The sequence below is a fragment of the Scatophagus argus genome, chromosome 10, assembly GCF_020382885.2.
Source record: "Scatophagus argus isolate fScaArg1 chromosome 10, fScaArg1.pri, whole genome shotgun sequence".
Lineage (NCBI taxonomy): Eukaryota > Metazoa > Chordata > Actinopteri > Scatophagidae > Scatophagus > Scatophagus argus.
Genome location: NC_058502.1, coordinates 21,846,458 through 21,863,096, shown reverse-complemented (window position 1 = coordinate 21,863,096; position 16,639 = coordinate 21,846,458). Strand labels below are relative to the sequence as shown.

Below are 16,639 nucleotides of genomic sequence, written 5' to 3'. Positions count from 1 at the left end.
CTTTGATTTGTGATTACTTTATATGTCCAGCCATCCATCCATTTTCTATACCGCTTATCCGTCAGGGTCGCGGGGGAGCTGGAGCCTATCCCAGCTGACTACGGGCGGGAGGCGGGGTTCACCCTGGACTGGTCGCCAGTCAATCGCAGGGCCAACACACAAAGACAAACAACCACACACTCTCACACTCACACCTAGGGGCAATTTAGAGTAGCCAGTTAACCTAATGTGCATGTTTTTGGTATTGTGGGAGGAAGCCGGAGAACCCGGAGAAAACCCACGCAGGCACAGGGAGAACATGCAAACTCCACATAGAAGGGCCCAGACCGGGATTCGAACCTGGGACCCTCTTGCTATGAGGCGACAGTGCTAACCACTGCACCACCGTGCCGCCCTACTTTATATGTATTAAAATGTAAGTGTGATCATAGTCTCCTGTCGGATTATAATATTGAGATAAAATCTACTTACCGGCATCTCTGGGGACTCTTTAAATAACACAGAATGTATCTTTAAGAGTACAAACGGTAACTGGGGCATCACACTGAATTTCTTTGGTGATAATTGACTTTGCTTTCCACACGATTACACTCTCCCAGTCGTGCCAGTTAGGCTTGATGAGATCCCTCTGGGCCTTATTTGAAGGACAGTATACTCCTTTGTTGAACGTGTTGCCTGTTGTTGGCAGTGAGGAATATTCTCGAGCTGTTGTTTATCACCCTCACGCAGGTCAGTGGGGACTTAGGACTGACACTGTTGCAGTTACTGTGTGGCAAGAGTGAACTGCAAATGGACTTGCTCTTATTCAGCCATTCACACACACACTCATGCATCGACGGTGACGGAGCTGCCATGTAAGGCTGGCCTGTCCATCTGGAGCAGTTTAGGATTAGGGATGGGGTCAGTGATCTGTGGACATGAGGAGCCAGGAACTGAACTGACAACCCAGAGATTGCTCTACCTTTTGAGCTACAGCTACGCCCCAGAAAAACAGTAAAGATTGATGTTTTTATACCTTAGAATGAGCCTTTTATGTCTGCAGAGGGAAAGGGTCCGTTGGATGTATAACAGAACTAGATGCCAGACCCAAAGATGGTGCCTTCACATATGCCTCAATGAAGTCATTTTAGCTTTGGAACCATGTTTCCATGTAGCCCCTCAAAGAATGGAACAGAAAACAGAAAAAAGAATTTAAAAAGCAAAAATAACCAGTATGAATAATAACAATAATAATAAGAAGAATGTGTCTGCGCTTTGCACATCACTCGCACTTATTATGTTGAACAATTTACCTGCTATTTACAGCAGAAGTTCAATAAAGCTCTTATATATCAATAAAGCTGGCTGACAGGTAGAGCAATAGTGTTATATTGTTGCTTCAAAAGTAAATCAGACTGGCTAATGATTAAGGAGGATGAGCCTGAGGAGCAGCGCTGTTGTGTAATTCAACATGTTACACGTAGATGTCTGCGGTAGGCCTGCTGGTAGGAGGAGCCGCAGATAGGGGGCAGACTGAGCTGAGTGATGTTCAGAGAGGTCACACGGGCGAGCTCGCAGATTGCGCAGAGGAGAGGAGAAGAATCAGAGAAGTTGTCTTTTTAAACGACCTTGTGGTATTCGGATAATTGTTTGTTTAAGAAACTTGTTTGAAGTAGGAATCGAAAAGATGGGGAACCGGGTCGCCCGTGAAGACTACGAATGGGTGTACACGGACCAGCCGCATGCCGACAGGAGAAAAGAAATTCTGGGTGAGCTAGCTTATCCGTAAACAAGAATTTGTCAGTTGAAATATAACTATGTTGGCTCAGCGTGGTGGCTTTTGGAGCGGCTGCCAACGCTAGTTAAAAGTGTAATGGTGCATATATAGCTGTACTGCCCCCACAGTAGCTGACCCGTTTTGCTAACGTAAGCTAACGGTTCCATGTCCGCCCCTGTACTTAGTACAACTGCTAGCTAACATAGGCTAGATTGGACGTTGTTGAGTAGTTTATGCCATTTTAATGACTGACAGCAGCCAGCATGACTGTTATTAAAATGTACATGATTGTATACACTTAGGCTGGTTGCGGCAAGTTAGTTCCATATCCTAAATTAACGTTAGCAACGCAAAGTTGAGCTAGGGTCGTCAACTCGCCACTCCCTGAAATGACAACTCAGTGCGGTTTTTTCACAGTGAAGTTGTAATAACGGTTTGGGCACTACCACAGAGAGACACTACGACGGAAGACTAGGCCAAGACAACACTTTTACACTTATTTCATGTTCGTTAGTGGACGTTTTGTTGGCTTTTGCGAGTTATTTTAAGTTTCCAGGTTGTGAGAAATGAATTCTGGTGGTACAAGCGGAGTAAAGTATACTTGTGCGCACCCCAGAGTTATATAGCGTACTTAGCGTTACATACTAAAGCGATACGCCTGCTCTTGCGGCAAACAAAAGGGCTCCTTTGTGTCAAAGTGCCCTTTTATGAAGATCAGGTGGTCTGCTTAAATCCCCTGGCACCGGTACTTAGTTTTGAATGAATGAGGATGTGTATATTTTCTGTACAGATTTTGTATCTCTAATGTCTTTTCGCTGTTAACATAACGCACAGTGAAGTTAATTGGTCAACACAAAGTGCTGCCATTGTTGTGAGAGTGGGAGCAGACCCGAGGATAAAGATAGTCATTGACAGCAGAGCTGTGTCCTGGGTTGAATTATTCACGTTAGTGCATACTGACCGCAGCTCTTTCAGGAGGCTCTCAGGCACTGCTGCTCTACAGATACGTAAGGTTCCTATTTCAGTAAAACAGGATACCCAGTTTATGTAGATTGAGAAACCTCCATATTATACCATCTAAGTTGGCAAGATTTTTTTTTTGTACTCATTTGTCAAATTAGAATAAGGGCTTTGTAGAGAATCTACATAAAGTTAAGATTGAATGTGGAAATATTACATTCAGTATTAAATTTTTGGTCAAGGCATTGCATGTGTCTGTTTTGTTAATTGGTTTCAAGGTCACTAGTTTTGCTTTTAGGGCAATAGGAAAAGCTACATGTTTGGTGTTTAAAAATGAAATATTTGGTCTTAGTAATGGTTTTAGTATTTTTAACAATATGGCTTTTAGAGGGCAAGACACTTTATTCTAATGAGGCCAGAGGAGCATTCCATATGAGAGCACCTGCAGTGACCTTAATATTATATATTCTGTCAACATAGTTGTAATTAGAGATGACAATATTTGTAGTACCAGAACTGCAGAGCAAGATGACAGTGACCCTTGGAATAGTCTTAATAAAGTCTTATAAATACTATTCAAATACTATACTATTCGTCCAAGTTCTGACAGAGGTAGATGTTTATGTAATTAAACTTCAATGTGCTGCTGATTTACAGCTGCTTAGGTTCCTCTGATAATAGTTTGGTTCAAGGGGCAGTCAGCATTTACAGCACATGGTCTATAAACCTGCTGTGCAGTGCTTTGCAGTGTTCAGTCTAAATCACATACAACTCAAACTGTTTGCCTGGGTATCAACTTTTAATAGATTTCTTAAGATATTCTTACTGGTACTGCTTATCTATCTGGTAAAATAACTGACTAACCTCTAACTGCCATTGTAAAGGGGTTTTGAACTTGTCAGCGTTGACTGAGATGGATGTAACCACACTTTGAACCGTTTAGTTCTCTCAGCCAGTGTGTGTGTGTGTGTGCGTGCACGTGCTGCACAGTGCTGCACAGAGCATGTGAGTGACAGCTGCTCCTCACACAGGCTCTGAAAGAGAAATGTGAGGCTAGTAACTCGGATATCTAAATTCTTAATTTTCTCCAATTCTGAGAGCTGAGGTGATAACATTGGAGCTAATGGGTCTTAAATAACTTAGTCCCGGGGACTCATTTAATACTGGCTTTTGTTGCCCATCCCTGCATGAGCTGGCAAAGAAAGCACCTAACTCCTTACTCCCGAGCTCTTTAGTCCCAAATTGTGTTTGCTTCTACAGTGACTTCATTAAACAAACACAGCAGCTCAGTTTGTTTTGTTTCCATCTGAGAGCATAACACTACAGCCGCAACGTCTTGCAGCTGGGAAGAGATGAAACATAGCTGTTCTTGCTGGAGATGATTGACAGGATTGTGAAGAATCAAGGCTGGTTCAATGGAATGACTTTGACTGACTTGAACCAGTATGTTTTTCCTCTAATTATGTGGACATTAACCAAACTGCCACATTGAAACAGCAAAGCTTACAACTGCCTGGCTGCCAGTTATACATAGGAATCTGAGTTGCTCTGAAAGTTTTGTTCCCCTCTGCCTACTTTGCAATGCAGGGATTAAGAAAGTACCTGAAAGGAAAGTTATATATGTATAAGGATTAGCCAGCAGCAGCAATAAAAAAAATAAAATAAAATAAAAATTCCTACACTCAGGCCTGTAGTTGTCATGGAGTACACCAAGGTATTTGTTCCTGGACAGATGGATTTTAATGACCTTAAAGAGGAGTTTACATTATGTTGCTATATTTGATGGTCAATTTACTTATTGTGAAATATTTTTAAATGTGAACAATTATTACATTTAATGGAAAGTAAAGGGATTTTGTATTTCTGCACCAGAATAATACCAATGTATGGCAATGTGGAGAAAGGCTTTGATTCAATCTGCGAATGGTCTCAGTGTGGTGAATTGCTATTCACAGTATTTTAGCGAGATCCCTGAAAATGTGCAACGGGCCTGGATTTGAATGACCTCAGCATGTCATCTGAAATCCCCTGATGTGTTTACTGTTCTTCAGTCTCCTTTCTGGGATTTAGATAGCAAAGATCTGATAAAAGATTTACGTGGTTACAGCCTAGTACCTCATTGTTGCCACAGTTAGAGAGGTGAGAGGGAGGTGAGTCTGACGTGACTAATCTTATCAGAATGTTTTAGGGAGTACTTTATTTGGATTTATTTTTGCTGCCAGCGTCTTGCCCGTCAGAGAATGGTTGAATGGCTAAATCTTTTTCACTAGCTTGATTGTGCCCACTGTGCTTGTGCTCTGAATCTCAATCATTCAGATATATCAACATTTTGTTATTTATGTATTGACATTTTTTTTTAATTCTTAGTGAATTAGCTTGTCTGATGATTTGATACAAAGTTGTATTTTCAGCATCAGAATATTCACTGAATCTCTTGTTTTTCTCCTACAGCGAAATATCCACAAATCAAGTCGCTGATGGGTCCTGACCCGAGGCTGAAATGGGTTGTGTGCATGATGGTGGTTGTACAGTTTTTAGCTTTCTACCTTGTCAAAGACTTAAGCTGGAAATGGGTTTTGTTTTGGACTTATGCCTTTGGCAGTTGTATCAACCATTCAATGACCCTTGCTATTCATGAGGTCTCCCACAACACTGCCTTTGGAAACAACAAGGCCATGTGGAACCGCTACTTTGCCATATTTGCCAACCTGCCCATTGGCCTGCCCTACTCTGCCTCCTTCAAACGCTATCACCTGGACCACCACCGCTACCTGGGGGGAGACGGCATAGATGTAGACATTCCCACTGAGTTTGAAGGGTGGTTCTTTTGCACACGTTTCCGCAAGTTTATCTGGATTATTCTGCAGCCACTGTTTTATGCCATCCGGCCCCTGTGCATCAACCCCAAACCAATCACTCGGCTGGAGATTACCAATGTGGTCGTCCAGCTCACCTTTGACATCCTGCTCTACTGGCTGTGGGGGGCCAAGCCTGTGGTCTATATGTTGGCTGGCTCCATGCTGGGGATGGGCTTGCACCCAATCTCTGGTCACTTCATAGCTGAGCACTACATGTTCCTCAAGGGCCACGAGACCTACTCTTACTACGGCTCCCTCAACCTGCTCACCTTCAACGTGGGATACCACAATGAGCACCATGACTTCCCCAGCATCCCAGGACGCAGGCTACCCATGGTAAGTACAGCTGGGTGATGTGGACATCATTGTTCCACAGGTGACCCACTTTTCAATCAGAGCACGCTGGCAGCTACATTTCAGTGAGGTTAGAAAGGAAGAGATCATTGGAGACAGATCGGTTTTGGCAGTTGGCTTAAATGTCCGTGTGTAGGATTTAGTAGCATCCAACGGGTAATCTCTGGGAATCTCACAATTCGATTCCAGTTCTTCAGTGTCCCATTCAATTCAAAATCATTTCTCGATTCAAAACGGATTCGGATACGGATTCTTTTAGTATCTCTATTTTCAGTCTCTTGCTCTGCTATACTGTGAGCCAACCATTCATTGTTGTTCTTATCCCGCTGACATACAAAATAAAACATAACTGGCAATTAAAAGACATGATCTTCAACCTCTTCAACCTCTTGCTGTTCTGCTCCTTTAAAAGTTATTCTCTGAGTGACAGCATGGTATTCACAGAATAGTTCTGTTTTGTCTCGCACAGGCAGTTTTTTAGCTGTTAAATGAAAAACTCCTCTATCTGCTGTCTTTTTTGACAGTGAAGACTGTTGGGGTGAAGACTGATGTATACTATCAATCTGTCCTTGTACACATTTGTGAATCCATTATGAACTGTAGGAGAAAAGAACAGATTCTTACATGAATCAGTTTTTTTTTTAAATTCTTAAAAAATAGATTATTCATTTATTTTGCCCATTCCTACCTAGCCATGAGGTTGCAGATTGTAACCAGCTCAATACTCCTCACCCTTTCTCTAAAGCCACAGCTTGGTTTGTCCATTCTGGGCTGGAAACATGACTGACTCTGTAGAAGAGGACCCTCTCCCTCTGTAGAAATTAAAGGATCATCCTAATGTAATGGAAGCCAAATAAAACTCGATTAGTTTCAAATGATAATTAATGAAAAACAAGAAGATTTTATTCCACTTCTGCCACTAAATCCTGCACACTGGACCCTTAAACTAAAACCTCTGACAAATGTGTTATCACTCTACAATAACTATTAAGTGAGTCAAAGAAGAAGCTGACCAATATTGGAATTTTGGGACCACTGAGTAAAAGAAGGCTGGGTAGATATATGCAGGAATTATATATCCATTTGCATTGATATTACAGTCTATATTATATTATATGCCCTGATGTCAACTTGAATGTCTCTTTTGTCCTCTTTCGGTGACTTCATGATCAAACCCACTGAGGTAGCACATGAGTAGGTACAACACAAGACAACAGATAAGGGCAGACATGAAGAATGTAGCATCAACCAACAAGGCCGAGATAGAGAATCAAAGTGTAGATGAGTGTTGTGAACAGTACTTGGATCTGATTATTTTCCCAACAGATGTATGCAAGGACTGTGAAGCTACCCTAGATTAGATTAAATTAGATTTCGTCACAGTACAGATTACGTTCAGTGAAATACAGTTTATTTTCTGGCACCTGCTGTTTTACATAATAAAATCAGACAAATAAACCTATCTTCAGCCCTAAAGATAAGTCAGCTATAAAATAGCAATTATAATTATATGACTGACAAGCTGTACAAGCATTTTTAAGCATGTGAGGCACATCATAAAAATAGATTACTCATTAACTTCATATTCAAGGCCGGAATAAAACAGTCATTTGTGCACTTGGAAAAGGGTCAGTAATTTCCTAGAAAAAAAAACACCACTAACAAGAAAAAAACAAAAAACTGCTCAGTGTGGTTCTTAGTGTGTGGAAGTGGAATTTCCCTGAAAAAAGGTTCTTTCTAACCCAATCACATATTCATTTATGATTCATTATTATTGGAATTGTTATGATCCATATACCCATTGTGGAATTTATAACTTATCTCCTGTTCACCAACTACAAGACTACACGAGCAGTTAATTTTTATATATTTTCCCATTATATAGTCTTATCTTATACACTTCAATTAAATGATTAGGAAATTACAGAGCAATAAGATAAAGCATTACCATGATTTCCTGTTAATTTATTTACCATTTAATCTATGAAATGCCCAACACATTGTCCCGAATACATTTGGTGAGAACTAAATGATGGCATGGGGTTCTGAAAGGGGTTTTACTTACAAAATTAGATTTCTTTCTCACATCGTTGATGTCCACAGCCTTCGTTGGCTTTGTTCACCCACAATTAATAACATTACCAGTTTAAACCATAAAGGGCTCTTGGAAATCTACACTGTCATCTAAAGCTAGCATTCAGCAGTGTTTGATCTTCTATTCCTTGTTGGTCTCCAGGTAAAGAAAATAGCACCAGAGTACTATGATGACCTGCCGCAGTACACGTCGTGGGTGAAGGTCCTGTACGACTTCATCATGGACGACGCACTGAGCCCATACTCTCGCGTCAAGAGGAAGCTGAAGGGAGACGTCAAACAGGAATAACTTCAGCAACAGCTTCTCAGGAACAAAGCTGTGGTGTCCAGCAGGACCGCAGCCCGGCTCACCATCCTGTAAACTTAACTGCTTCTGCGTATTAATACATTCTGCATGTGAAACAAGGGTGGAGATCATGTACACGAGTTTAGAAGTGTGCTTTTTCTCCACAAGACAAAATAGTTTCAGTTGTTGTTAACCAGATCAGAAAAAACCAAGCCCAGCCATGTTACAGAGAAAATCTAAGAGTCTGGAGTTTGTTAATGTGATGTTAGGCGGGACCTCGGACTGGTTGCACAAAGACTTTGGCTTGAATATAAAGCATACATCCAATTTTCTATGGATTCTGATCAAAGTAAGACTACTGCCATGAAATTTGGTGCAGACATTATTTTTAGTCCAACACTGTTTTAAAACTAAATGTCCACTGAATGAGTCTTTATTGCATTCACTGCTGCCATTCTAGCTGGTATGCAGACCTGCAGCAGATGTGTGAGTCCTGGAAGACGTCCTTCTCTAACACTTCCAGTGCTCATACTGGAGACTTGGCAGAACCAGGATGTGATGCAGTCATAACTACTGGAAGTCTCCATTAGCTTCACCTGAACTTTGAATGCTAGCCAAAATAAACTTTACACCTACCAAACATCGCGTGCATGTGAGCTTGCTGATGTTAACATTTAGCACCACTGTATAACTTCACAGACCTTGATGCTTGTGCACTGTCAGATAGAATAGAAATTAGGCAGACAGTTCCTTTTCCTGCTATAGTAACATGTTCCCTCGCGTTCTGTCTGTTGTGCCTTGTGAAAATTTGTGCCTTAAAAATACGTTTTACTATAAACATTCATGAGTGAAGAATCAACAATAACTATTTAAATATAGCAATAGTAAGTCATACACTCAGCCACGTTGTCCTCTGCTTTGTCGCTAGTCTTCATTGTAGAGCTCATCCATCAAAAAAGAAAATTAGTTGCTATTTTGAAAATTGGTTAACTGTTTCAGTCATTTTTATAGCCTCTAAAATGTAAGAATTTGCTGCTTTACTGTCATTGATGGCAGTAAATCAAGAGGCTGGTTTAAAGAAGCATTTTAAAGGCATCACTTTGGTCTCTGGCAAACAGTTTCACAATTTTATCACATTTTATAGAGTAAATTAATTGACGTGTGATGTAATTGTGAAAATAATCAGATTAATCAATAATAAAAGTCATAATTAGTTGCAGCCCTACTTTATTTTTTAATTAATTTTTAAAATTTGCATTACGCTGGTAAACTTTCCCACCTATAGACCAGTCTATGATGTCTTTATGCAACCAGTCCCAGAAATTAGTCATCAAGGTTGCTATGCAGACATTAAAGATTGTATAAATAAGCTTCTCCTGTATTGTGACAGTGCAAACCACGTCGGAGCTGTTACAGTTTGTAGTCTGCCACAGAGATGTGTTGTGAACAAATAACTGAACATAGACGATGCCCTCCTCCATTTTGGACTCTTAATAGTTGGAGGTCAACAACATGAAAGCAGTTTTGTTATTGGGCAGCAGCATCACTCTGTTAATCTGTGTGTGTGTGTGTGTGTGTGTGGACATGGACCAAAGTTGAACCCTGAGTGAATCCCCTCATTAAGATCCCTCTGTATGAACTGAGTTTGTTGCAACATGTTACGGTTATGTGAGGGTTCACACGTATTAGTTGCTTTATGCTTTAAATGTGGAAATGAAATTTTTCTTGCCCATGAACCTTAGTTTCCTGCTGCTCTGCTTTTTAACTTGCAGCACTTTAATGCACCATGATGTTATACAAGCTGTTTCCATTCAAACTCTGTGACTGTAACAGAGAAGAAAGGTCACGCTGAGGCCGTGTTGCAGGTGAGATCCAAGTGTTTTACTCGTCCGTGCCTCACAGTCTTGTTTTCAGTTTGTGATGGTGGTCTCAATTTAAATGTTATGAATTGATTTACCCTGATGAAAAAGTGTGTGCTAAGAATTGACTTTTAACTTCTAAAACGTCATGACGGCTTGGATTTAGGATTTAAATTGGGAGACGCAGCTGCCTGGAACCGAATGACAATTGTTGCTAATGAATTGACTGATTTAAGCATTTTTATATTTAATAGACTACCTTAAGGCCAATAATATAAATGAAAAAATAAAAGACTTATGTTATTCGTGTCAGTGTAGTGGCCATGGAGCAGCATTCAGACCAGGGGCCACCAGCCATGCTGTCCTCTCCTAGGATTTTTGAAATACATTATTGTTTCAATCAAAATCAGAATGGTAATCTGTGGTCTTGTCATATTAATTTGTCTACAAAAGTTGTAAATTCTGTTTTCAGATTTTTGACATTTATAAACTGAGAACCACAAATAAAAACATTGCTTCAGCAAAACAAATAGCCGTTTCATTTCATCTCGCTTTCCGCTGTTCTTTAATGTAACGCAGTGTGTCAAGCTCCTGCCTGTTAGGAGTCATGCTCAGAATGAAAGTGAAACAAATGTTAGCTTAGTCACATTATTTTTGTTTGTGTCACACCTGCAAATGATTATTAGCCCCAAGCAGCCTGCATACTTTACTGTGCACTAAGGTTGGCCATGAGCTAGTGAACAATGGCAGACAAGGGTGTGTGTGTGTGTCTGAAGTCAGTTCAGCCACTGCCTGGACTCATCACACACTAGAGGCACCTGTTCTCTCCTTGTACCCCTATTAATGTGTAAATCAGGAACCAGTGCTGTGACAGTATTTGATTTTCACTACTCAATATTAGAATTCACGAAAACGACATCCACGGTTTTATCGCGATGTGTATAGAAAATGGGATAAATTAGTCAAATTCATGTTTAACTTTGTTTATTGTGCTTTTGTGTCATTTCTTTTTGGCAAATGTATTCAAAATATGAGTGAAGGGAGGCAGAGAGTCTCTAACTGTTCAAAAGTGTTGCACCTCCACATGCATCTTTAGTTTAACCAAAATCATTTCACTTCACTTCACAAAATATTTAGACACCAAGAAAGAAGGGTATCCTAACTCAAAGTGCGGTAACATGAGCTCACATGACGTGCACTAAAGTTCTGCTGCGGGCATCCCTGCACGGCCTGGCTTCTCTCTTTCCAAATATCAGTTCAATATCAGAAGGCATTCAAAATAGGCAAACAAGGAATTTCCAAGTAACTTCAAAAAAAAAAAACAAAACATTAACAGAACAGATGACATAAAATAGTTCAAAGTTCACAAAGTACAGATTTTGACAGCAGCAAAGGAGGTGTTAGAGCCAATCAAAAAGGTGGCGTGCCAGCCTGTGAGGTCCTTGGCCATAATCCTCTAGACAGTATGTCTTATCTGTTTTATTGTCCTCTGATCACTCAGATGTCACGTTGCTTTAAAAACGTGGATATACGGTGTTAGCTACAGTGTCACCAGTTTTATTGTGGAGCCACGGTAAATTATGCAAAGGTGAGGCAAATAAGCGCACTCTGCCTCAAACCCAAATGACCACATGTGGTCATCACTGTGATGCGTGGAGCTGTACTTTGCTCAGCATGGGGTACATATTTCCTCACACATTCTGACAAGCTACACTGCACTCACTACTATGCCTCACACATAAATGAAGAGATCGCTATCGTTACTGTAATTTCACTGCACTGCCAAGTTAACTGTGTCAGAATGCTGTGATAAGGACTGGTAGGTCAAAGAAACTGGTCCATTCAGACACCTTTTATCTGCATAAGTAAGGAGGAACAGGTTCCTTTACTCCACTGAAAGACTTCAAATCTGATGCAGGACTTAGGGCTTACTTGCGTATGGAAAATTACTTGAAATATATGATGTGGCCAAGAACCATAATCAATCATAATTAATCAAGACATCTTACAGATGTGACGATACATCTGTTTCCATCTGTTGGAAGAATAAAGGAAACGCTATGGTGCTCGTGTGTTTCATTGTGTCATAGACTCTTGCTTTCACTGCAGCAAAGATTAGATTAATGGATGAGACGTGACTTACTGCGAAGGGCTGGTCCCGTCGTCCAGCACCGAGTCAAGGCCTTTGACAAACTATACAGACATGGTGTCTGATAAAGAACAGTAATAAAGCGCAGCGTGCACAGCTATCAGTAGCAAGTGTGCAGTGTATGAACGGAGGAAAGTTCACGGAGCCCAGGGTCACAGAAGACCCCGAGAACACAACAGTAGCTGATCTGTACGGCAGACAAGACATGTATCAGAGGACAAGACATATGTATTTCTTTTATTAGAAAAGCAGGAATCAGTGTTATGATTCATCCATAATAAAATGTATATCCATACATGACATGAAACCTTAACTGAAAGGCAGTACAAGAGCTTAACTGCTGCCGGTGGCGTCGGTGGCTCTGGTGTTGCGCTTATCTGCTGAGAGATTCCCTGAGCTGCTCGTACATCTTCTGATCCTGTACAAGGAACACACAGCACATTCACTGCATGTTTGTGGTTTTCTCTCTCTCACACACACACACACAGCCCTGCCTCTGTCTCTCCATCAACACCAACAACAGCTGACAGACTGTTAGAGGTAAATAAGCACAGAAGACTCAACAGTCCACACTTGTTGTTTCTGCTCTTATTTCTGTCACGCTTCAATGATTATTTTCGAGATTGTGATTGGAGTTTGGAGTAGAGCGTCTCACAGTGTAATGTTGCAGTGTTTAGCGTGGGACTAGTCGGACTGGTTCTCCTGGCCACTTGATAGCAGAGACTTTATAGGACAGTGATCTGACAGACAGCAACTCACAGAGCTGCCTGCAGCAATTAACACAGTCTGTAATTACCTGAAATGCTGTTGGAGTAACCGACACGCATGATGAAGCTCTGCACTGTACAACACAGTATCCATTAAACTATTTAATAATCAAAGGGTCCGGCTTAGGGTTGGCTGGCTAATGAACCTCAGTAGCCTTGGGGTGTCAAAGTCAAATTCATGAACTTAAACTCTGTTCAGATTGTGCTATAAATCATTTTTGTGATAAATACAAATCCTGATCCCACTGTTGTGATTGTATACTCTATACTCTGTGACTGTATGCATATTATGGTGTGTTCTTTATACTGTGACAGTTTTCCTCAAATTAGATTTGACAAAAAAAAAATATAAATAAATAAATCACAATATCACCTGGTTTACAGTACTGCAATATGATGAATGGTGATGACTGAATCATTTCCTTACCTTTTTGGAAACAGATGGACGAACTTTCCCGAAGGCATCATCAAAGTTCTGTTTGCTCACTCTGATGTCAGCCACAGAGCCGGAGGAGTATGTGTGACCTGTTCGTAACAAGGAACACACCTTCAATGAGGAGACCTATGTCAACTCAGTCCTGCCTGCTTTATGCTGTTTTCCAACTTGCACTCATCCAAGTGTTAATTACACTGTACACTTGTCAAAGCCTGTTAGCCTAGGGAGAATACACACAGTATAAAAAACTCAACAGGATCTCAGGACAAATAAGCTAAACGTAGGCCCATGAGCGTTGTCTGCCACTCTGAGTGGGTGACACAGAGATTCAAGCCAGCGCTTCTAGAAAAACAGGAAGTCAGTGTCGAAAAGTCCAAAAATGAACTAATTTGTAGTTCTGAAACATACAAGATGTGTCCATGATCTCTGTCTTATTGAGAATCTTAAACCGCCTGTCCTGCCTGGAGTTGCTGACTGCTCTACTGCCAGTTTTCCAGTTGTTTTAAATACATTTTGAACTATTCCAACTCCAAAGAACTGGACCGAGTGACTGGTGTTACATCAGACTGGACTGTCTTCACCGTGACTAAAAAGGAAGACATTAAGATGAAGGGAACAGAGGGTTTCGCTGTTTTGGTTCAGACTCAACCCTAATGTGGACCTGACCGAGTCAAACTGCTTTAGACTTAGACAATGTAAGCGCCGCAGCTAGGAGTGTCAATCAAAACAATGAAAACGAAGCAGTTAATATGACGACGCAGTGAAGTAGCGTGGTGTTTCCCTGCAAGTTAAAGCAACTGGACCAAACCAAACGCAGCATTAGCTTAAATAATATCAGATTTAATATCAGGTTTCAATAAAGTCTGAAAATATCTAGATTAATGTAAGTACACAACTCACTACATATCAAAGTCTAGTTAGGATGTTTTAATGTGTGCCACATAATACGACTTTAAATACTAAATACTGTACTGTATGCAGGGATAGGTGTCAAATTACCAGAAGAAGAAGCTGAGGAATGCTGGGACTTCAGGTAGGCCCTCAAGGCATTAACGGATGCTTCCCTCACTAAGGCAGTCAGGTCAGCACCACTGGGTCAAACAAACACACACACACACACACACACACACACATTTAGACTCAGCCTGGATCAGAATTCATTCTGTTCCTCGTATGTATGGATGCTGTGAGCCATAAGGAAACAGACTGACAGTATGGACATATTCAGTAGGTGTCTGAGCTCGTGTTTCCAGCCGGGACTCACGTGAAGCAATCACAGCGCTCGTCAGAGGCGATCTCTTCAAGACACACATCCTGCTCCAGCTGAGGTTTGGTCCCCCCCTACAACACACGAATCCCGAGTCACTCGAGAAGGTCATCGGTTACTTCATCAGACATCAAGATGGTCTGATACGTTGTTAGCCTAACTTAGCACAGAGACTGGGAGAAGGACTGGAGATGAGCCCCGCAGCACCCGGGGACACAGGTCTGTTGGGCTGGACAGTTTTCTGGTAGAGCCGTTTCATGAGTCTACGGCTGCCAAAGCAACAGTTTGTGGGAGGACATTTTGAATGCCAATTAGGAGACATTTTCTGCGTCTCAAACACATTAAAGATGACTGTGGTACAGTCAGGTTTAAGATTTACCTAAGGAGGAGGTCTGTCCCCTCCAAATATTATACCACTGATGGACATAATAAACTGATAAAAGGGCCAGTGGATGGTTTTCATTTTCTGCCCAATAAAATGTATGTTGGATTTTAAAAAATGGTGTGAAAAGGGTCTGGTAAAACAGGATCAAGGAACTTTTATCCTCATACCAGCTCACATTTACATGTTTATGGTACAAAATTAGGACTCAGGTCCCAGGAACAATAGGTGGGGTATTTTACAAAAAAATATGAAATGAAAAGTTGAATAAAAAAATAGAAATATAAGTTAAGTAAAAATAGAATATATAGTCTAAGAGTAGAATATATAGGCTAAGACAAACACAATATAAAAACAACCTAAACATTCTGAGAAAGGAAATAAATAAATAAGAAGCCAGTTTAGCATGTGCAGCATAAATATGCCAATTTCTAGACAAAAAAAAGTTGGAATTCGCTCCCTCATATCTTAAGTAAGTTAAGGTAAAAAAAAAGTAGTAAGCAAAGGTAAGTAAAAGTATTGCAGGCATAACTAAGAGCAGATGTCTGCAGCAGCACCAGCAGCCTCATCCCTTCCAGCTTGTTTTATGCTCTTTCTTTTTCTTTTAAATACAACCACACTTGAGTGACATCCCAGTAGTCATGTGACTTTCGCATCTCGGGTCACGTGCTGATCATGTGACATTTTTTGCCACGCATTGATCACGGTGTTCGGATGCACGCTAAAATGTCTTGTTGATTGTTTCTTCTTAATAGTCCAGTTATTTTAATAAACACATTAAAAGTTTGCAACCTGGATGTTTTGGGCTATTTTTTGGGTTATCAATTACAGGTGATTTTACTTTTATGCATCTCACCTTGGTGATGGTGAGCAGGATGGCGTGGCGGTCTGCTGGAGGCGGCAGACCCACGTACAAGGTTTTATCGAGACGGCCTGGCCTGAGTATGGCGGGGTCGATGATATCTGTCAAGAGACAAACACAGTCACTTAGCATTTAAGCAGGACAACAAATAATCCGGTTAGTTTAAAATCCTTGTTACATTTTGAAAAACAGTGGTGGATGATGTCTTTGGATGATGTATTTTATTAGAAGCACCAATAAAACAATGTAAAAATACTCCCATACGAGTATAAGTCCTGTCTTTAAATTCTACTTTCATAAAAGTACGGATGTATTTTCATTAAAATGTACTCAAAGTATTAAAAGTAAAATGACTCCACAGAAAAATGTCCCCTTTCACTGATATTACTTATACTGATGCATTGTCCTGTTGGTTGAGATGGAGCTACAGGTCAATACAGGTCAATAGTTTAGTCCAGTGTGGCCCTGAAACAGTCATGAGATAAATTTGAGGAGTGCTGAGATAAGCAATGGGAGGTCAAATTCTCAAAGAACAAACTGACCCAAGTGCCTTTTGTGTGCAGTGCCTGAGCAAACATTCTCAGTGTTGAAAAGTGCCCTAAAAATACA

The 16,639-nt window shown here is 40.8% G+C and overlaps 2 protein-coding genes across 5 annotated transcripts in view; one reads left to right on the top strand and one right to left on the bottom strand.

The window, feature by feature from the left end:
• Positions 1 to 1,499: 1,499 nt before the first annotated feature.
• Positions 1,500 to 10,693, top strand: degs1 (delta(4)-desaturase, sphingolipid 1). Its single transcript, XM_046401680.1, has 3 exons — positions 1,500 to 1,748; positions 5,168 to 5,910; positions 8,165 to 10,693. The coding sequence occupies exons 1-3, from the start codon at positions 1,667 to 1,669 to the stop codon at positions 8,309 to 8,311; spliced, it is 972 nt and encodes a 323-aa protein (XP_046257636.1). The 5' UTR covers positions 1,500 to 1,666; the 3' UTR covers positions 8,312 to 10,693.
• Positions 10,694 to 12,539: 1,846 nt separating this feature from the next.
• The window catches only part of nvl (nuclear VCP like), a 22,159-nt gene continuing 18,059 nt past the window's right edge, over positions 12,540 to 16,639 (bottom strand). For all 4 annotated transcript variants that reach the window (XM_046401676.1, XM_046401674.1, XM_046401677.1 and 1 more), the window contains 5 exons: positions 16,025 to 16,131; positions 14,784 to 14,860; positions 14,519 to 14,610; positions 13,511 to 13,608; positions 12,540 to 12,734 (listed from right to left, as the gene is read on the bottom strand). In XM_046401676.1, coding sequence (XP_046257632.1) covers positions 12,690 to 12,734; positions 13,511 to 13,608; positions 14,519 to 14,610; positions 14,784 to 14,860; positions 16,025 to 16,131 — 419 coding nt within the window. In that variant the 3' untranslated portion in view covers positions 12,540 to 12,689. The remainder of the gene's footprint in view (positions 12,735 to 13,510; positions 13,609 to 14,518; positions 14,611 to 14,783; positions 14,861 to 16,024; positions 16,132 to 16,639) is intronic.